The sequence below is a fragment of the Vidua macroura genome, chromosome 1 (genome assembly GCF_024509145.1).
Source record: "Vidua macroura isolate BioBank_ID:100142 chromosome 1, ASM2450914v1, whole genome shotgun sequence".
In the NCBI taxonomy this organism is placed as follows: Eukaryota; Metazoa; Chordata; class Aves; order Passeriformes; family Viduidae; genus Vidua; species Vidua macroura.
The window spans coordinates 65,710,144-65,732,856 of NC_071571.1; the positions used below are offsets into that span (position 1 = coordinate 65,710,144).

The 22,713-nt window shown below is 38.0% G+C and overlaps 1 protein-coding gene across 2 annotated transcripts in view; it reads left to right on the forward strand.

The window, feature by feature from the left end:
• Positions 1-22,685, forward strand: part of CAP2 (cyclase associated actin cytoskeleton regulatory protein 2) — a 67,391-nt gene extending 44,706 nt beyond the window's left edge. For both annotated transcript variants that reach the window (XM_053976606.1, XM_053977407.1), the window contains exons 5-13: positions 531-674; positions 901-986; positions 2,717-2,822; positions 14,015-14,204; positions 15,039-15,214; positions 16,433-16,556; positions 16,780-16,862; positions 19,437-19,577; positions 21,230-22,685. In XM_053976606.1, coding sequence (XP_053832581.1) covers positions 531-674; positions 901-986; positions 2,717-2,822; positions 14,015-14,204; positions 15,039-15,214; positions 16,433-16,556; positions 16,780-16,862; positions 19,437-19,577; positions 21,230-21,313 — 1,134 coding nt within the window. In that variant the 3' untranslated portion in view covers positions 21,314-22,685. The remainder of the gene's footprint in view (positions 1-530; positions 675-900; positions 987-2,716; positions 2,823-14,014; positions 14,205-15,038; positions 15,215-16,432; positions 16,557-16,779; positions 16,863-19,436; positions 19,578-21,229) is intronic.
• Positions 22,686-22,713: the final 28 nt, after the last annotated feature.

A 22,713-nucleotide genomic window follows, 5' to 3' on the forward strand; every position in this document is an offset into this window, starting at 1 on the left:
GGCAAGGAGGACAGTATTAAACCACATGGTGCTTTTGGACCACCCACTGTTAATAGCAGTCTCCTTTTTTCTTTTTTCTTTTTTCTTTTTTCTTTTTTCTTTTTTCTTTTTTCTTTTTTCTTTTTTCTTTTTTCTTTTTTCTTTTTTTTTTTTCTGTTTTCTGTTTTCTTTTTTCTTTTTTTCTTTTTTCCTTTTTCCTTTTTTCCTCTCCTCTCCTCTCCTCTCCTCTCCTCTCCTCTCCTCTCCTCTCCTCTCCTCTCCTCTCCTCTCCTCTCCTCTCCTCTCCTCTCCTCTCCTCTCCTCTCCTCTCCTCTCCTCTCCTCTCCTCTCCTCTCCTCTCCTCTCCTCTCCTCTCCTCTCCTCTCCTCTCCTCTCCTCTCCTCTCCTCTCCTCTCCTCTCCTCTCCTCTCCTCTCCTCTCCTCTCCTCTCCTCTCCTCTCCTCTCCTCTCCTCTCCTCTCCTCTCCTCTCCTCTCCTCTCCTCTCCTCTCCTCTCCTCTCCTCTCCTCTCCTCTCCTCATTTTTTTTCAGAATGAGGTGGCAATGCTTCTCAAGCCAATATCAGAGAAGATTCAGGAAATCCAGAACTTCAGAGAAAGGAACAGAGGAAGTAAAATGTTCAACCACCTCTCAGCTGTCAGTGAGAGCATCCCTGCCCTTGGGTGGATAGCAGTGGTGAGTGACACACGGTATGGTTGGGAGGGCTGTTCATAAGCTTCTGGATGGTGCAGCCCAGGATAGTTCCAAATCTTGCAGAGCTCTGCAGTCTCATCTATATAGTTCTTCAGTCTACTACACCCAAGAAGGTAATAAACCTAGTATGTCAGGGGAGGTGTCTGACTAATGTTTTACTTCCTTTCTCCTTCTGTTGTTTCCTGCTACCATGGGGTGATGGTCCTAGTCTCCTAAACCAGGCCCTTATGTCAAGGAGATGAATGATGCTGCTACCTTTTATACTAACAGGGTATTAAAGGACTACAAGAACAGGTATGTTGCCAAGCTCCAGTATCAACTAGACAGAGAACAGAGCATTAACCATACCAGTAGGGTTCACAGTGCTATCACAGGAAGTATTTAGTAAACTAAAAAGCATTTGATGAAACTTTCTTGCAGTAGTATAATTTCCCCTCCTCACCTCTGACCTGCAGCATGCTGCAGTGAGAATGGCAGCAGCATTAGCAGTGCTGCTTTTCACTCTCTGCACATTTTAAGATTATTTTTAATTTTTCTGGCATTCCAGCATCATGGAGCTTATATGCAAATGCCTATTTACATAGCAACGTGTGGCTAGCTGGCTGCTGTGCATCCTCCGCTCATATGTGCTCCCATAGTGTTGCTGTTCTTGCTCTTGGCTTGAAAATATGTATTTATGTGGTAGATTATATATACAGATTCAAATTCCATAGCTCCTAATTTGTTTTTTCTCTGTACCACTTCACTATTCTTAAAGAGCACAAGGAATACACAAAAACGTTCCATGAATGATATCTGTGAACTGATGGAGAAAGAGAAAAAAATTTGGGTCCTTCTTATGCCCTCTTTGAAGGATGTATACATCCTGTTGACTTGATGCTTTTGAAGGCCAGATTTTGGCTCTTGATTTTTATATCTCAATGAAGAATGATATTTGCTATTGAATTTTTCCTCTTTAGTGAGGAAAAGGTTTTAAATATTAAAACCTTTCACATGTATTTATGTTTCTTGTATATGTATAAATATAAATTATATGCTATATATAGTATGTTGTTTTATATATATTATATATTATATCTTATTCCTAAAGCCTGAGTTTACCTACTGAAGGTAGTAACTGATGCAAGGGTAACTGATGAATTTTACAACGTAGCACCAGTATTTACACTGGAGAAAAAAAATGTCTCATGTAATGGTATAAATAGAGTACATTATTTAGGTATTCTTCCTTTAATGAGGAATTCTTTTCCTGTTTTTCACTTTATCAGACCACAATGTCTTCCAAAGTATGGGAGGCTGTCCCTTGACTTCAGTAGGCTTTGGATTAAACCTGTTGACCCAGGTCCTCCACATTATTAAGGATAAAATTCCAAAGGAAATAAATAGAAGGTAGACACACAAATCCTTGTAAGCCATCACTATTCACTAATAATTTGTTATAAGTATGGACTTCCATCTTACAAGGAGTTTCTCTCTCCATATTTCCTGGTTTCATTTATGAGTCTCATTGAAGGAATAATGATAAAGATTGTAAAGCCAACTTGTGACTTGTACTTTAAAAATTCTTCATGTATAAATATTTTAGTCTGATGACTGTAACATGACCCAGTATTGCTCTGGCCACGTTGGAACGTGGCAGCCAGAATATCTTACAGAATCCATGGATATTTAATTTTCTAAAGTTCAGCACCCTGAAACAGTGTCTGGGTACCTGCTGCACAGCTCAATGTGCCTTTAGTGCTTTTTCAGTTGACTTTGAGCCTGAGAAGAATGGTGACACACACTTCTAGCAGGAAGCACTCTCTGCTAGAGGCATCCTTTGCTCTTGTTTGTCCTCTAGAAGGATCTAGATCTTTCCAATGTAGTAGCTTCGGTCTTTGCAGCACTGGGCTGTTTGGCTACCTGCTAACTGATTTGTCCATGGCTTTAAGGCAGTCATTGGGTTTTACCTGCTTTAAGCAAGAGCAGCACTTCTGTCTGTTTTTAAGTGCATTGACACATAAATATTGCCTCTGTTTTTACAGTGACACACGCCATGTTGATTGGGTGAAGTCATATCTGAACATATGGTCTGAGCTTCAAGCTTATATCAAAGAGCATCACACCACAGGTCTCACCTGGAGTAAAACTGTAAGTACTTTTTCTTTCTTCAAGAAGAACCATAAAAAGCCAGTAACCTGTTTGTCTTTTAATGTGGGTCATTAGCTCAGGAAAAGTAAATATCTATGCCAGGAACAGAAGTCATGGTCCATGGATTTCCCAACCAAGCCAGTAAACATTTGAAATATAGGTGGAGATGTTCAGGCCATTGTGGTACAGGTTTGGAGGAAAAGAATTAATTGGGATTATTATAGCCATAACCCTCAGCTGCAGATGGTAAAGAGAGGCAGACACAGTTCTCGGTGCCTGTAGAAGGTAGGAACAAGACAAAATGTAAAAAATTGAAGGACATGTCAGACTAAAGGAAAACTGAGGGAGCATGTCATGAAAAGAAGAAGGATGGTGGGAAGAATCTGAACAAAGAGAGAGATTTAATAACAGGGAAGACAAAGACAAGGGATACATAACTTCATAGATGAATATCTTTATAAAATTATTATTTTAGACATACAGAAATAGCTTCTGGAAACAGAGTAAATATAACTGCATACCTAATTATTTATGTTACAACCATGTAAGAGAATGTAGGTTACTTGTGCTTGGCAACAGACTGCAGCTTTCTCTTCATACCCTTCATGAGGCATTGTACAAGGCCTTTCAGTTCTCAAGTATTTGAGTGCAAGTTCAAACACGGGAGAGAGCCGTGATCTGCATGTACATCTTAGTCTGAAGCAATGCAAAAATGTTCGAATGTGATAGATTAGAAGACTCTAGTTATTAGCTACATTGTAGGTTTCTATAGTAAAATTTAAATATTAAACATGATTCCTTTATTTAGTACAAAATTTCACACTTGGTACATCCTGTCCTGTTACGATCAGTGAATGTGAGAAGACCTAATGATTTTTAAATTATTATTACATAAGGAAGAGGAATTGTAGTACCCCCTTAGCTGAATTAGCCTGAGAATCTGGGACAAAATTCCTTCTGTTAATACAGAAAAAGAATAATCTTGACCTTTAATAGAACTTCACAAATATGGAAATAGTGTTACAAGGTAAAGGTTTGTTACAGCCATTTGATCAAACAGGAGGAGCTTTCAGTGCTGGTGAGTACTGGTAGCCTTACTCAGAAGGGTAGCTGTTGCAGATTATGTTTGACTGATCCTAAAACCAGTACCTCAGCCGTCATGCCTTTATATTTCTCTGTCTTCAGCTGTCCAAGAAATAGCTGAAATCTAGGTGTGACTTGTTTATTTATATTAAGCATAGTTTCTTGCCAACAGTGTTCATTCCATCATGAGTGATGAGCCCATCACTGCATGTGAAGTACTGATTTCACTTCACTTTGGATATCATTCATATCTGGAAATTGTCTTGGAAGTATGCTTCATTTAAATGATCCTTTATGTGATACGAGTCTGAAAGATTAAATTGCAGACTCATTTTTATGGATGTATAGTTTTTTAAGTTTTACTAAATGTGCATATAAGAAAATTAGAATCCAGTAAGTTAGCAGGTTGTTTAAATAGCTTAAATGTTATTTAAATATTTCTGTGAAGCTTGGTAACAAATACATTCTGGAAAGTAATGAGTTGCTCAAGTGATAATTTCATTTTTGTTATACATATATATATATGTATAACAATGAGAATGGAAGTCACAGATTCACATTGTGTGAAGTTAAGCATAAAGGTCTGCAGAATCAGGGTCTAGACAAAAAATGTGATATATATAAAGGCTATAGATATATTCCAGACAGAGTTGTTAATCATTGCACACAGCAGCTTCCACTTACATGCATCAAAGGAAAACAGTAGTGTGGCAAGGCGTTAACAAAGTGGAACATTTATGAAAGGTAGACATTGGTGTAAGAACGGTATTTTATTATAGAGGGAGAGAGAAAGAGAGAAATGTCTTGGAGCATATAAGTACAGATTTCAAAGTGTATTATACCAATGATTTACCCTTCATATCTGCAGAAGTCAACAAAGCAATGCATGAAGTTTCTATAAAAAGCTCTTAAGTAGCACATTTGGATATTTCTAATGAGAGTGAAGAGTCAGGAAGAATATTAACTACTTCTTGTCTCCCAGGTGTATTGTCAGTGCTTGAACTCCAATACAATCCCAGGAGCATAAGCCTAGATCAGAGGATTTCCTATGCTTGGGTTTCCAAAAAGGGGACAGGATATTTGAGTTGGCGCTTGGCCCCCTAAGCTATGGGTGCTGTATAGTGTGGTGTGCACATTTGTGTCCATGCAATATCCCAAAGCTGTGCCAATTCCAGCCCCCCATACCCTTCCATCAAACTGCACAGGGCAGCTGCAGCCAGCCTTGGAACAGATCACTAGTACATATAGGAGAATGTTCCTGGCTCTGGCAGCAGGCACACAGGCACACACTTCAGAGGAAAGAGAAAAAAATGTCTGAATAAATTAGAAGACAGACACAAAAACAGGTGCAAAGGGTTGACATAATGTCCAAGCAGTCACATCTGACAATAACAGTTATCTCCATCTGCTTTATAAAAAGTTTGTGATAAAAACAGATGTTTATGGATTTTTGGACCTAACACAGTTCTATCTTACTTTGGTTCTGCCAAGATGTGAGACAATATTTTACTTATTAAGGGCACCCTGTTGAAATGTGTGTGACTGTGTGAGGAGAAAGCCAAGGAAATAGTGAAGAATATAGTGTATTTAAGAACACACTTAGAAGGAAATAGTGTGGTTAAGGACCTTTAGACTTTTGTGCATCTGAACCTTTTTTGCTCCTCATGTGGAATGGTGGTACAGAACCAGACTGGACTGTGTAAATTGGCATTTCAAGGCACGATGGATATGGTTAGGATATTTGATGGTACTGTGCTCACAGAACAAAAGTACATATCTAATGTATGTTTGTGAGCAGGATTGTCCCAGAGAGTAAAAAGTTCCATGTATTTTCAACAAAATCTAAAATAGTCATTTTCATTCATTGATTGTGCCTATGGCAGAGAAAATATGCTTGTCAGTGCAAATCAGATGGATCTACAGTATTTCCTTAAAAGTGTAATTTTGTAGCTCATTATCTTGGATGTAAAGTGTCGTCCTACCTCCTACACCCTGTACTGAGTGGCCATTCACTGTACTCACTACATCTCAATTTAGCCATCTTGACAATGGGAACGATAAGCAATTACCAGCCTAATGGAGATTTGTTTTAATTTGCTACCAGATATGACATTCTTAGATGTCAGTGAATCTTTGGAAAAAGCCGTTGTTACAATGAAGTATTTTAAGTGCCCAGGGTAGCATTTTACCTATGAAGTAATTGTCATTTTTGCTTGCTACATTTTGCTTTGCTTTCTGTCTTTAACAAGCAATCCACAGCTGTAATAGTGACCTGTCCTTTTTCAGTTCTTTCTGATAAAGAGCAAGTGCCTTTTTTTCCTTTTTATTTTCTTAAGAAGGGATTCTCTTAAAGCATAGCATTCTGTTCTTTCTACCCTCCACTTCTTTTTGGTGATGCAAATAAATGAACAGCTGTAATATAAGCTCACAGAATGCCTAATGAAAAGTTTGTTTGCTACAAGGCCTGCATGAGTAATCTGGGGGAAGTGAATCTTCTTCTCCTATTTCTGCAAGTTAACCTTGCAGCAAGAAAACAACCAGTAATAATAAGAGACTGCTGTAGTTTTCCTTATCTCAAGTAAGTGTTAATACACAAATCTTGCTTAAAGATAATTGTCTTGAATGTTTCAGTTGCAGGTGGATCTGTACTTAATATTTTGTGCTTGTATACAATAGTAATTTAGGATAGATTTTACCAGCAGAATACAGAATTTCACTCAAGTAATGAGTGAAATCCTCTCCTCCTTTACAAATCAAAACAACTTAGGATGAAGTCTGCACATCTTTAAAAGCAGTTGAGATATATTTAAGTCCTGTTTCCATTGAAGCCAGTATCTTCAAGTCTTTTTTTTCCTGAAACAGCATTTTAAAAAACATTTATTACTCCTTAGATAGTACTCTAAAAACATTCCTTAAAAGCTGAAATTCTCCACAAGCTCCACACCAAGAAGTACCGTCATAATTCCTACATTAGCCTTATTGAGTGCAATTATCCTAGTCACAGTGCAGACTTGGGCATTTTATTCTAGTCTAAAATAATTACCTCCAGACATTTTCTTATAAATTGGCCCTGCCTCTCTCCTGTTCTATCAAAACATTTTCCTTTAATACATCATCTCTGTACATATTGATGTGAACAAGCTGCAAAAGACCAACTTCTGCAGGCAAAAGCCTCCTATTATCTGTCCAGTATCTCTTCTGTGCCGTGTTTAGTTTGACCTACTTATCAAGCAGCCATCGTCTGAGCCACTTCACTAAAGCTAAAGGTCAAAAATGTAGTGCCAAATTCCAGCCACAGCCATGACTGCAATCCCAGAGGCCTTATTCAAATAGAAGTAAGGGCAGCATAGATATACCAATTTACATGCCTGTATCTTGGATAAGACGTAGACATTTCCACAGTGCTCAGTTTTTCTCAGTGATAGCCTTTTCTTTATACCTTCCATTCCTTTCTCTATCCTTCCCTATACCTATTCCCTATTCTCTGTATTTTTTTGTTGAAAAAATTGCATCCTTTAGTTGCAAGTATTTTTTCTCAGACAATAGGCAATGTTCTGGTTTTTGGTACAGGATCAATTTAAAAACTGGCTATCCTGGCACCTCTACAATAGTAGAGTAGTCGCCTCTTTGGTGGAGACTGCGTCAATCACATCCCTGTCTCTTTTAAAGAAAGTATTTTTACTCTCTTATTCCAACAGTGGCTGAAAATATTTGTCTTTACTGTATATCAATTGTATTCTCTTAACCTTGACCTAGCACCATTCAGACATTCAGACATGTTAAGGGAAAACCTGGGTGAGGCATGCAGCCTATTCCAGTGGAAAAGGGAGAAGAAATACAAAATTGAAAGTATGAAAAATAGAGAGACAAGGAAAGGTACATCTATAAAAACTTTACTATCTTACTAAAGGGATTGGTCTTCTTTTTAACCACATTTTTCCATAAGTAAACAATGGTTGAATCTGCCTGTTGGAGCATGTTGGCAATTACATTATCATACAATCCTCAAATGATTTAGAAGACCATGGCTGTATAAACCATTTCTGGTTGGGTAACTCTGAATATGTAAGCATCATCTTAAATCCTGAACAGGTGATGAATGGCAAAAGTATATTACAGGGGGCTGCAAAGCTTGAAAACTCTGCAGATAAATAATTCTGCTGAGACTCAGTAACAAGAAAAGAACCTAGCTTGGTTTTTGTTGTTTTCTGTTTTAATTGACAAAGATTACAGGCCCTGTAAGTCAGCTGTTTCATCCAGTAAATTGCAGCTCTCTGGGCAGCATAACTCCTTGCAGACAGGTGGCTTAAATAGAGTAGGTAATGGAACTGTTGTGCTAAGCTACTTTTACACGAAAACACCTTAACAAGAGCTCTGTGCCTCTGTGTCACAGTCCACCTGTTCCCAGAGGTTGATATGTGATATTTTAAGCTTCACAATTCTTGTCTTTGGCTGTGCATATGTATGGAAAGAACAGTACAGAATTCTATAATAATTCTAGGTATGAAACTAGGATTACTATAAAGGGGGAGAAAACAGGGATATCCTTCCTTTTTTTTTGGGGGGGGGGAACAGTGTATTCCCCATTAAGATTCCTGTTTGTCTGCTGCCATGAAAAGAAGGCTTTTCAATAAATTAAGGGAGGGATTTCATTATGTCTCTCTAAGCCACCTGTTGCTTCAGCTCCAAATAGATACTTACCTCTTAATAGGAATGACCGACAAAATAGGTACTGTATATCATACACACGCACATATAATTTATTTAAATGCATTACATAGATGCTTATAATCTTCTGGCTCTGAGTAAAATCAACCATTGCACTACTAGAAATGCATTGTTCAGATTCTCCACAGCAGCTTCCCAGCACAAGAACTTCGTTCCCCTCAGTGTCCGTGCTGCACTGTGTCAGCCGAAAGCTGGATAAACACAGAGGAACATTGCGGGTGTTTGTACAGGGTCTGGCACATAAGCCCCTCATATCCCCAGAGATAGGAGCCTCTGACTGGGGCTCCTTGCTGCTGCAGTTCTACAAATATAGTAACAGTGACATGGAAGGCTAACCCAGGGAGCTGTTCAGCAAGAATAGCTCAGGAAATAGTAACATCTGCGATAAGACATAAAAAGAAATTCTTACTGTCTTCAGTAGCTGGGTTCAGACCTGAAGACATGTCAAGCTGCATAAGGCCACTGAAAATTAGTGACAGTATGGCATCCAGAGCACTTGTGTTATATATGAACAGCATTTTATTTCTCTAACAAGACTGGCTTTGCCCTGTGCTCCAGGGGAAGGAAGCCTTTAGGAGAAATGTGCTTAACAAGGTCCAGCTTCTCAAAACCAAAGGGCTTCACTCAGCTCTATTGTAACTTCAAGGGAATTAAATGAGAATTTCAACCAGGCAGCTATCTCAACATAAACAATCATTTCTTTCTTCCAGCGAGCCAGTTAGGTGAGAAAAAGAAGTGTATGTCACCCTTCTGTGAGTTGTACAAGATGAAAGTAGAAATATAATATACTTTGAAGCTGTACCACAATCCTGCAAACCCTTGCACAAGTGACATTTATCAGACCCAGCGCTGTGAGCAGCATCAGACACTGTCGCTAAAGGAAGCTTCTCTGCCACAGTCAATGGGAGGCGCTTGGGCCTCTCTGCAGATAGCTTGGGGCTATCCAGCAAGGAGCTAACCCTGACCCATTCCTGTCACCCCATTTAGAGCATGGCTGGAAGCTGAAGACAGCCCTGAGGGGAAATTTCTGGAATGTTTTATCCCCTACAGAGCTCTTAGTACATGGTCACAGGGCCTGCATCTCCTGTTCCTGATAGGATGTTACTCAGAGAATTAAATTTTCCTCCATTTCAGAAAGCTCCAGGAGCACCAAAGCACATCAGGTTCACTATGATGCAAAACTAACAGGTTAAAAGTTATAGCTTACTTTTGTGTTACATTTTCAGAAATTAAGGACGACTCTATCTGTTCCCCTGATAATTCTCACTAGGGGCATATTTGTAAATGACAGAAAAATGACTACATGAACATGTTAATGGGAGCAGTCAGCTATCAGTATCACTTGACGTGGTGTCTGCAGACACCACAGCACTGAGAACAGCAGCTGTTGCCGAGGCAAACAGCTGAAATAAAAGAGGAAGAAAGGCAGCTTGCAAACAACCGCCTTCACTGGTCCAAATGGCTCCTAATACTTTTTATTAAAGACACACTGTTGTTAACATCTGTGTGAAGTTAATCTGAAGAGTTGTTTGCAAATAGCAAAGCTGCTAAGCACCTGCTGCTTTAGGATAGATGAACTTTTGTGGGCATGTAACATGCTATTTTATTCCCAGCAGCTCTCACAAACACCACCCTATACAGAACAAAAATGAATGGACTTTGTGAAGGGAACTTTTGTTGAAATTGGATAGGACTATACACAAGTATTACCAGATACCAGAACAGTTTAAGAGTCTGGTTCAGAAATATTCTAGAGCCTGAGGGTGTAAGTTGTCTTAGAAGAGGAACTGAGGACAGAAAACTAATTGCCGGTGACTGAGGTTGGTAACTGGGAAGTTCATTTATTAATAGATGTCAAAATGAACTTTAAAAGAAAACATCCTAGAAGTACTTCACTTGGCTGATTTTAAGTTGTCCTTTACATCAGTTTGTCTGAGTGCAGCACAGGTCCCATCTTCCTGTCATGCAGGGAATGCAAGAAGTGAAATGTGTATTCTGCATTTCCAGTTCACTTTTGCACTTTCTGCCCCCTTTTGAGAGTTTCCCTGAGCCACTCTCCCATAAAGAATTTCACCTCATTTCAGTTTTTGTTTGATTTCAGTTGGGTACATTAAAATGGCAAAGAAAAGAAGACTGTAGCCAGAGTTAGACTGTACCCTTCTTCCCAGCAGGTCTGTGCACCCTCTCATTAGTGAGACTTTTCTGTCTTTTCCATGCCATTTTATTTCAATGGGAGATGGTCCTACTGGAGGGGTCTACAGAGCAGTAGATGCAGATGGGAGCAGTTAAACCAGGTACTTTAGAGACCTTTTTTCCTGTGATTTGTCTTTCAATTTTGCCTGGCCTAATTTATGATTAAAATTGTTCACAGTTTCCAGAATGGCCCTAGATGTTGAAAATAGCATGCTACAATATCAGTTAGCTTGTAACTCAGGTCTTAAACTAGAGAAGATTTTCCATGCAGGAGAAAAGCTCCAGGGCTCAGTCTGTCTTTTATTTCTGTGACTGCACAAAATTAAGAGGAAAAGTGGGAAGGGTGACAGAACCTCAAGTGTCTTTACCTTGTGATAGCTTCTATGTTCTCAATTAGATCTAACTCAAAATCTTTTGTGCTCAGTGGAGATAACCACTGACTTTGGTGGAGGAACCAGGCTTGTAAAGAAAAGAAGAGACAGGTGGTCAGCATGAGTGCAATGAATACATTTTTTTCTTACTTTTGAAACACACTTAAAAGGACTAGAATGTCTTAGCTGCTCAGGTCAAGAATTGAGATTTTTGAGTAGACTTGTTTTTTCATCAGTACTGCTCTAAAAGGAAAAGAGCTCCTAGTTTCCCAGATCCTTTCCTACATCGTCTCTTTCTTGAAAATAAATATGACAACAATCTCCAGTCATACAAAACCATGTCCAGACTTAACTGATGTGTTTAAAATCCTTCCTTTTATCTGTACTTTGACAAGGAAGTTCTTTCAGAGTTCTGGGAGAGAGATGACCCCCTTCCACAGATAAACCCTTCTGAGTTTTACTTCCATCTCATACTTTATTCCCATGCTTCAGTTGCCATTTGAGACACTCCCTTTGCTACACAACTCAGCAGAATTATTTTAGCCCAGAGTGTCCTGCATTGGTCTGTGATGGCCTTGAGTTTGACACTTCAAGCAAAGAGACTGCCAGAGTGACCTACCACTCTGTGTTATACGCAGAATACCCAGATAGCTTCCAGAAATTTTTTATCTAATGCACCTTTGCAGCCTTGGCACAGTTTAGATGGTGTTAATTCCAAGTGGATGTGTGAGTCTTACACAAGTTTCTGGAAAATCACAGCACTGTATTGATAAGCAGGTGGAAGCGGGAGGTATTTTTGAGGAATCAGATGTCAGTCTGGAATTTGGCAAGCAGATTTTCATCTCAGACTAAAAGTTATTAGCCACTACCACTGCTGCTATTAATTGCCTTTCATAAAGCATACATAATTCATAACTGCATGTTCACACTGTGAATGGTGAGTGCCATTTTTGAGTATCTGAGTGTTTTAAAAAGCCCTGCAAAATGCAATGTTCATAATTCTGGATAACCAGGGCATAGTGGATTCAGTTGCTATGGTTGCAGGCAACAGAAGGGGAAGATCTGTATTGCACCTCAGGCAGCAGTAACTGATTGTACCACTAAATCCACTTACATTCTTTTTTTTTTTTTAAATTACAATAATTCACAGTTCTGCTGACTCTGCTGCAAGTAACTTCACTGGCATTAACAGAGGCAGGGAACAGGCACTATAAATTGAGGGCCCAGTGAAGAAGTTGTTCCCAGCCTAAAACACTGACCTATAATAAGGAAGTATGTAAGCAGAAGCTCTGAGTTAAATGTATCCATGCAACAACGGAATATTTCTAAAAGCAGTTGACTTTAGTCCCAGTATATCTTGACAATAAATTATAATTGGTTACAAAAAGAGAATAATCTCATTTGTTTACATTTGATCAAAAAGATTTAATAACAAGAAGAGAGCTTATTCCCTTAGGAGATCTTGGACTTTTATTTTGCTTTTAAAATATGTCTGAAGACTAAGTAAAAAAGGAGCATGTGGATCTCAGCCCTTTTCCTGTTATCAGTTTGGGATTACAGGCCAGAACAAGTTTACTTTTTAAAAAACAGCTGTAGTTTCCACTCCTGTGAGATGCATGAACCAGATCAATGTTTCAGTTTAGTGGAAGGCAGAAAGACTAGTACCATAAATGGTTAAAAATATCCTCAGAGGCCAGCTAAGCAATATCTGTTTCCAGGATGGATTAGCAGGAGCGCACTAACAACCTGTATCTCTTAACAAAGGTAGCCAGTTAGAGGAGCTGTGATTCCGTAAGTCGCTGTAATTTTCCCACTGTATCTGCCCACGTGTTAATATTTGCTGCTGCAATGCACAGTGTCTCTGTAGCTAGCTGAGCTCATCAAAACCAATCTATTTTTCTCAATAGTTCTGTTAAAAGAGCCTTCTGTGCTGCAGAGAGGTAGGAGCAGAGTGACACTCAGTGGCAGGATAGTAAAAGTGATTCTCAGATTGTCTCTAACATCTATTATTAGGATGTAAGGGCGTTCTTATAAAATTTTAGTCAGATAATTATTAGTATTTTCTGTCTTTTTGATAATATTTTATGTAAGAATTGTAACTCAGACCAAAATATGTACTTTTGATTATGCAAACTGAAAGAAAGATTGTGTTACTTACTTTGCTGAGGCCCCCTTCACTCCTAACTTGTGTGCTGTGATCACCTGTAACTGAAAGAAAAAGGAAAAAAGAATTTAAGAAATTGAACTAAAAACTCAGAAATTGAATTTCAGAATCAAGATACTTGATTCACCATAGTTTTATATTCTGTGGTATTTGAATCTTTTACAGATAACTTGAACAGTTCAAAGGATAGCATTTTACATCTTGCTTACTATTTATTATGTATGTATAACTGACAGTTCATGAACCTCTCAGTTATTTATGTTGTACCAAAACATCTTCTTTATCTGGGAAAAAAAGGACACATTTTCCTTTTTACATAAGTAAACACTGGAATAAATTATGGGAAAATACTGTTACTGTTAAAGATTTTTAACATCAACCCTTGGAAATGTTTAAGACAAAAATTTTAGGTGGAGTCATTCTACAGTAAGGGTAGAGTGTGGGCTGTCAGTCTTTCTAGCTGTGCTTGCTCAGGTGCAGGGAAGGATTCATAGCATTATATTCGATTATGAAGCCAGAAATTCTCTCCTGAGCCTGTGGCTTTCTAGAGTCACCCGAACTCGCAGCATTCAAGGATGTTAATAAATAAGAGCTATTGTGATACAATGTTCCTTAATCACTGTATGCAAAATATTTCCCTCTGTCTCAAACAGGGTCCTGTTGCATCCCCCATGTCCATGCGATCTGTTCTAACCAGCGGCTCCTGCCTTTCCCCGCCACCGCCACCGCCACCGCCCCCGGGACCGCCCCCCATCTTCGATACGGAAACGGCAAAGGACGAAGGAACTGCGTCTCGCTCAGCCCTCTTTGCACAGCTCAACCAGGGAGAGGCAATTACCAAAGGTCAGGAGAAAAGAAATCGAATTGTGATCCAGGAGTCAAACTACATCAAGAGCTGTTACAGCATTTCACAGCTTTCACAGCATTTTAAAGTTACATTCTAACAGCTCAGATCCTTCTGAAGCTTGCAATGGTCCGATGGAGAAGGCTGCATACAGAAACCTCCTTTAGAAGCCACAGCACCCAATTAAGTTCAGTATACCTGACATTCACACCATTTAGAGGTATCATTTTAATTTTAAGGCAGCCAAGCTGGATATCTTCAGCACCCAGTAGCTGGTCAGCCTCTTAAGTTGCAATTGCAATAAACTTTCTGACTCACATTGAGTGTGCAAACCTGTGTCAAAATGTCTTACATGTCAGGTGAAATAAAGCTTTTTGTATTAATATTGGAAAGTTGTAATTTAAGTATATATCTGTGAATTTAAATACATATGATTGATATATATGCAATTAATGCTGCAGGGATAGGTCAAATGTTGTCATAAGTTAGAAAAATAAACTCTGTTTTACGGATGGAAAAACATTATAAAACAAGCTCTCAGAACTTGCTACAGACAGAGAAGATGTCTAGAAGACATTGTGGGATTTTCTGATGAGCATACTGAGAGCCAATCCACAGTAGAAGAGTTTTTATAGTATGTTTTTAAAAGTATGTCAGCAGTTGCACTTCAGGTTGTTACCCAGGCAAACCTTGAGGAAATTAAAAAAAAAAAAAAAAAGTAATTTCAGAAAATAACACAACTACAAAAAAACTTCTCATGCTTCAATATGAGCACTTTTAGGATTGAAAAATATACTCTCTTCCACAAGTACCCTTTCTTTTTGGTTTCTTAGGGCTTCGACATGTCTCTGATGACCAGAAGACTCACAAGAACCCCAGCCTACGTGCCCAAGGTCCACCTGTTCGTTCTCCAACAAAAAGCCATACTCCAAGTCCTACCTCTCCCAAGAATTCCCCACAGCAGAACCATGCCCCTGTCTTGGAGCTGGAGGGAAAGAAATGGAGAGTGGTGAGTTCCAGTCACACCTCTGAATTGCACCTTGTACATTGCAAACCAGGAGGAACAGTGAAATATCTTGTCCGTCATTAACATGCAACAAAACAAAGTTGCAACTAAAATGGGCTGAGTCCTCCATTTCTCTGCATTGCTACAGTTCAACTTTTACTATTCTGTAGGATCTTAATTAATTTGTCTCTGTGAATCACTTATTAATTCATTTCACTGGAGAATGTCAGAACCAGCATATAAATTCCTTGCAAAATCAGACAATGTCCCAGAAACAAGTCCATTAGAGAACACCAATTAAAATCCCTTTTTGCAGGCCATTCCTGTGAATGAGAGAGAACAGTCATCACAGACCACACTCTCCAGTTTCCCTAGCCAGTGGAATTATACATTTATATTTCATTGCCCACTCCATGCAAGCATGTCTTCCATGCTTAAAAGTAGAGGAGTGTTTTCCTTTTGCCCAATCTACAGATGGAAAAAGGAGATTTTTTTTAAGTTTTGGTGTTAATTTATGTAGACATATACCAAAGAATCTATGAATGAAAATTGTGTTGTGACTGTTTTGGTTAAAGAGAGAACAGAAAGAACATGCATTTTAGTCATGCAGAAGGTTATATACACAGTCAGTGTATATTACAGTGGAGTCCAGTTTGCATAAGGTGCAGTCACCATTTGCCTGTGTTATGTTGTTACGGGTCTACTACTTGAAACTTTCCGTATGGATCCCTAGGCTTTCCTGGACATCTGTGGAGTGTAATTGTTCTTTTAAGCCTAGTGAAAGAAGTTTCTTTGCCTATTACTCCATTATTGTATATGGTAATGCCTGTATGTGTTCACAATATTATATAATAATTGGGGAATGAAAACTTGTTCTGTTCTTCAGTCTGAATCAGATGGGAGCCAAACAGCAGTTTTGTGCGTGCTTTTTAAAATTGTTGTGAGCATAACATCTTCGCTGCAAACTTAATGGATTTTGTCGCTGTCTGTGCTAACTTCTTCAGTTCTGCAGCTCTAAAAGATACAGTGTCATCTAAGGGTCAGTTAGGTGAGCTAGCTGGTCACCAAGCAGATTAGGATTTTAAGCCACAGGAAGGATATTGCTCTGTTGTAACTGAAGATGCAATGACTCGAGGATAAATTGTACTAAACTCTGTCTGACTGTTAGCTAAAGACTGTTAGTTAAAGACAAGCAATTAAATAAACTTTCTTTTGAAATAGGAATATCAAGAGGATAAGAATGACCTGGTCATTAACAACACTGAACTCAAGCAAGTGGCCTATATTTTTAAATGTAACAAATCTACACTTCAGATAAAAGGAAAAATCAACTCAATTACTATTGGTGAGTGGGTAGCTCAGCTGGGCTTCAAGTGACAATCTTGAAAAAACTGACTTATGTGATTAATAATGCATCTGAATCATTCCATTCACTTTAATGATTGATTACGAGAGTAAAGTCACTCAGCTATGCAGTGCAGGACTGGGAATTTTCATAGTTATTGTAGCAGGTGTGCATGTATTTGCTTTTGTCTTGCCTTTCTTATTTATGACTGCTTTTATTTTAGACAACTGTAAGAAGTTTGGCCTTGTGTTTGACAATGTTGTGGGAATCGTGGAAGTGATCAACTCCAGGGATATTCAGATTCAGGTAAATATCCAAGAGAAATGAAGACAGACCTAGAACAAGTGGGGAGGAAAAAGCCCAACATGTAGTTATAAGAGATTTTAAAAACTCACAGAGCACAACAAAAGTAAGAAGTATCTAAATGGATCTTTATATGCTCTAAATTCTGCTGAAGTTTTTAAAATATGCTTGTGAAAACTATTTACTATCACTGAACAAACCTCCTGTAGCCCAGTGTCTTCTGGTTCTGGTGAAGCTGCGAGATCTGTACACTGGCAGAACTGTTAATTCTCTCCCTGATCAGCTTGCTTTCATGGTAAGCAACTTCTAGCACTTGAAAGTTCAGTGGTGCTTACAGAAGAAATTCTAACAGTTAGCTAATTGATTTCTTGGTGCACAAGATTTTTTTCTTTTCTTATCTTCTCAATGGAAATGTTCAAATAGACTGTCAAAGGACAACTAAATGCTATAACGTACAAGTAGGTGCTGGGATTTCAAAAGATCTCCCTGGCCAATGATGTGGCACTTTATATAACTAAGTACTATAGTTATTTGCCTTCAAAAAGCTTAATCAGAGATCATCTTCCTTGTGATTCTCATGAAAAGAAAATACATACGTTAAATCTATAATTGTCCTCTCTACTGGGGACACTTGTACTGCTCAAAATATACAGTCTACCTGATATTTACAGCACTTCAGTCATCCTGTTCCAAAGAGCTCTAACTACCTGCTGTAATACTGGGTTGTGTCTGACACACACAGTGTAATCTCAAGAAGGGACTCCAGGACATACTATTTTAAGTGAAAAAGAAATGTTAATTATTACATTAAACTGCCACTCTTCGAAGTGAGGTCTTTTGCTTAAGAGGCTGTGACTGCTGTATGACATTAAATATAGGCAGTCCTGCTCCATGCTTCAGAAATAATGGTCACAGACACCACAGGGAATAGGAGAAAGATGGGGTTGTTATATTTTGTACCTTATGCAAGTGACTGACATTGCTACCAACTGTGCATTATTTTCTGAATTGTAACAATCAGTTTTATTCATGATCACTACATGTCTTTTTACAGCAGAGGAGGCAGTTAATTAAGGATCCCAGGCACTTATTGGAGCAGTTTTAAAATGATTGTATTATTTTTAATCATTACCTCTTAAACTATTCATGAAAGCTGAAAAATTCGTATGTAATAAATAGCAAAGCCTCAGCTTGCTAATACTCAAATGAAGTGGAAATACTTTTTATAAGAATCAGAATTCTTAGAATCAAAATTAAGCATGTTCTATGAATATTGCATAAGGCTTCTGTGCATGTCATGGAGCAGAGTTGGGATCCACTTAAGAAGGCAGGATCTGGTTATATGCTGTATGCTGCTTGAGTCAGGCAGCTCCCACAGGGCTCACGTGTGCCAAATGCTAAGCACCTCAGTTTTCTCAATAATTTGAAGACCTGAGTTCATAGTGTCCAAATATATGATATGTTAATGCAACAGATTTCAGTAAACTAATCCTACAGATTTTGCTATAGTGACTTCAGTACCATATTGCTTGTCTCTCCTTTATTTCAGTGGTATCTCTTTTCTTGCTGGATGTTTGCAAAAATTTTTAAACACCCCTTCCTTCTGTTCTCCATTGCATAAGAACCCATTTAAGAAGAGGAGCTTTAAGATGCATTGATCCGCTGTGTAGCTCAGACTTCAGGATAAGGGTGGGATGCAAGAGGACACAACACATGGTTTACTGCCACATTTAAGGAACTGAAGTTGAAAGATATTCTTTAATTAAGTGATGGGAGACACTCTCATTAACAAGTACATCTCTGTCATGTGCTGTCACTGTTCTATAGCTTAGGATAATCTCTGGTGTTTTGATGTCCAGAGTATATTGCCATCCTTGCTAGAGAGGGCAGGAGCAGGAATTTTTACTGACAAAAAGTGAGTCAGACTGTTAGCAATGAAGAAATCTTTCAATCTGTAAAATTGTAAACAAGAGAAGATTTCCCTTCCTCGCCTCAAGTAAATCTTGTGCTTGCTCTTAAAGAGACATACGAAAGTTTTAAATATTTAATTAAATTGATCTTAGTACCTATTTAGAACTGTGGCTTGCCTGAAGAGGATAAAAACCCTTTCCTGTTGGATGCTGCAAGAGCTTTGAAGTCTTCAGAGTGTATTACAAATCCCTTGTTGAGTACTACTACTGCTACTTGAGTACTACTGGGATCTTTCCTTTGCCCTTACTGCGTTGAAGTAGACATATTTGACTTCTTAGCCAATACTCAATGCTGAACAAGGTGAACACTGCCTAAATATCAGCACAAAAGTATCATTGAAATTTGAGAGAATCAAAGAAGTACTATCATCAAACTGTATATTAAAAGCTTGCTGTATATTACAGGTTTGCTGTTGTATATAGGTCTTTGTTACCACCACCAAGAATTTTCAGTGTCCAACAAATCAAATCAAAGCATCACACAGGCAGGTGACACATAGGTCAGGTGCTGGTGGCCAAAATTAGACCTAGAAGGCAGTGAGGATTTTATTAATAGTATCTCTGTTTGCATTTTAAGATTTTATTTTAAGTAGATACTATTTTGCAGGTGATGGGGAAAGTGCCAACCATTTCTATTAACAAAACAGAAGGCTGCCACATCTACCTCAGTGAGGAGTCATTGGATTGTGAGATTGTGAGTGCCAAGTCATCCGAGATGAACATTCTCATCCCCCAGGATGGTGATTATGTGAGTGAGATATTTTTTTTAATTTCCTTTCTGTTTCCTACTAGTCTCGTCAGTTAAGAGCACTTAAGCTGCTAGGAAAGAAACTGATGTAACACATATAATTATGTTACCAAAAAATTATCCAAAACAATTTAATTTCTATGTGCCTGTATTTCAGGAGGAAGAATTCCTTATTTTCTGGGGCACAAAGTAATTTCAGAGATCAGAAATTATGTCCTCTCTTTCCATTCTGATGGATAATGGCTTCATATCCTATCCATCTGATCTTCTCTTTTTAGTATCTAAACATAATCTCCCAAAGAAATTACCTTCACAGAAGAGCACTTAAATCTGAAGATGACGAGGCTAAAACTAAGATAAATGTAATGCTACTACAGGTGAAATAATACAGTATAATATATTTGTTTTTTCTAAAGCTATTGATACATGGGTAGCAGCTGTAGCACTTTGTACTATTTTCAACATATGTCCTTAAAAACCACTTTAACTGGTGCATTTTTCCAGTTCCTTTCCCGCTCTAGTAAAATTTTCATACTGTGCACAGTGTCATTTCTAGTAGAGTCATGCTCTGTCACTTCACACACAAGCAGGCAAAGTGTGCTCCTAATAGTTCCCTGGTGTCTTCAGCAAAGTACAGTTGAAATTGCTGTGCATGGCCATAGACAGAACTTAAATTTCTTGTTAGTCTTTTGGGCTGGAATTTAGTACAGGGGTTTAGGCTTTATAAAATAAAATGTATAATGAGAACTTTTGTGCTTCACATTTCCAAAAGTGACTGCTGGATGCCTTTAGTTTACTTTAGACTTTTACTTTCAGACTGGATGCCTTTACTTTAGACAAGTAAAAAGGGAACAATTTTTAGTGGGCTCATAATCACTTATTTCTTTTTTAAAAAGATTCCTTTTGTTCAGTATTGCCTCAAAATCACCATAATATCAGAATTTACTGGCTACCAAAACACCTCTTTGAAGTCTAAACAAAAAACCCTTCTCTTCACATAATTTTTTGTTTACTGGGTACAGAGAAATACTCAACAACATCCCCCATCATTTCACTGAATTTGTAGAATCGAAGGGCACTTTATTTGATGTTATGCTTTATTTTGTGTACCCCACAAAGGATGCTGACTATTTTGAAGTGTATCACACTTAAAATGACTGGGGGGTTTTATTTTATTTTATTTTATTTTATTTTATTTTATTTTATTTTATTTTATTTTATTTTATTTTACTTTATTTTATTTTATTTTTTATTTTATTCTTCCATATTACAGTACTGCTTTTGTCCTTAAAATTAGAATCCTGGCTTAATCTCGACATCTAAATCCTCTCTACTGTCGTCCAACCCAGACATTAATGGAATCCGAAGTCATTTCTGACATGAGGCTTATTTACTTAGTTGATGCAGATAATGGTGTGAGAGAAATTATTGCAAAGTCGTACCATACCAAGGCTATTTGAAACTGGGTAGCAAAATGCCTGTGTGGCATTGTAAAATAACTTCCTAGGGTAATGAAGAAGGCTTCTCTCTAATCCCGGCATGTCTGAGCTATCAATGCTTTCGCAGTCATGTAGAACTAATAGTATTCCACCAGTTTTCATGAGATATCCCCTGTTTGTTTAACCATCATTGTTGCTTTTGTTTCCTACCAGAAAGAATTTCCGGTTCCTGAACAGTTCAAGACAGCATGGGATGGATCCAAGTTGGTCACTGAACCTGCAGAGATTGTGGGTTGACTTCCTCACGCCATAGAGCACTTGCTGACTGTGGCCAGACTGCGGCCAGCACACACAAAGCAGTAATGTAAAGAACTAGAGGTAGCAGGAGTTCATGCTGCTGTCATAGGCCTTCAAGCATTAGCTCTGCATGCTAGGAACAATAACACATCTGGCACCCTTTTGTTAGGCAGCCCGGTTCTGGTCATGTCTCCACACAGTTTGCCTTCACATACAATTTTAATTTTGAATGGGAATGCAATAGGTTAAACGCCCCCACCCTCCAGTCACATCATTGGTTTGAAATTTTGTATACCTTAAGCCAACATACTGCATGATAACACTTTTTTTATCATCTTGCTTCAGTGCATTCCTTTTTGTATTTCTGCTAATCAAAAACAGCATTAAGACTTTAAGGTGTTTATTTTTGCCTATTAAGCAATTCCTGTATGATGCAGTAAAAATGTACCTGTAGAAGGTATGCAGTTTCTTGCAGTTCTGTGGCAATCATAATGTGTTTCATTTCAAACAAGGAAAAAGAGGACAACTTTCAGCACAGCAATATATTTTGCTAACTGAAAATAAAATAAAAATCTGGTAGTTTAATAAAAAATATTTTTAATATGCATATTTAGAAGATCCCACAATTTTCTGTGAAGTAAGATTTTACTATGGTTCACAGACTTGCTGTTGCTCTCTCATTTCTTAAAAATTAGTAATTCTTTCTAAGCTAGGGCCTCATCAATGCTAAAACCTTCCAGAAAATTACTTCAAGGTTTTTTGCTCCTTGGATTTTTTTTGCCTTTTTTTTTTTTTTTTTTTTGGGTGACACAAACTCTCCCTTTTTAAAATTTCACATTTTATCTTGCATCTTATACAGAAAACCAAGGAAGACGGACACATCTGATACCAGCTAGTTTCCCTTACTAATAAAGTTTCTTTAAAATATTTGTATTTTAACACATCATGTTCATTAAAAGTATCATCCTCAGTTTTTTTCCCCACATTTGTAAGAGTTACTCAGTTTCAAATACGTTCACAAAGCAAAGCCATAGATTTATGCCATACTAATTCTGAGCCCAAATAAAGGGGTAATTTCTGGTTTAGCCCTTTGACTCTACTTTACAGTCCCTACACTTTTTTTTAACAAAGGTGGAGTATTGTATACATTTGTATTATTTCAGCACATAGTACAAATAAAAAATTTTAGAAGTAAGTTTATGTTTTTGATCACTTGTAATACTTTGTATCAGTGAAATCACAGTGAGATGCTTGCAGAGCTAGTTACAAGCTAAACTTTGTGCCTAACTTACCTTGAAAGTACATTAACTCTTAAGGGTTTTTAAGTATACCTTTGATTGTAAACCCTATACAATACAACCAGTAGTGCTCATTCCTTACGGTTTTGCTATTTGATGTTT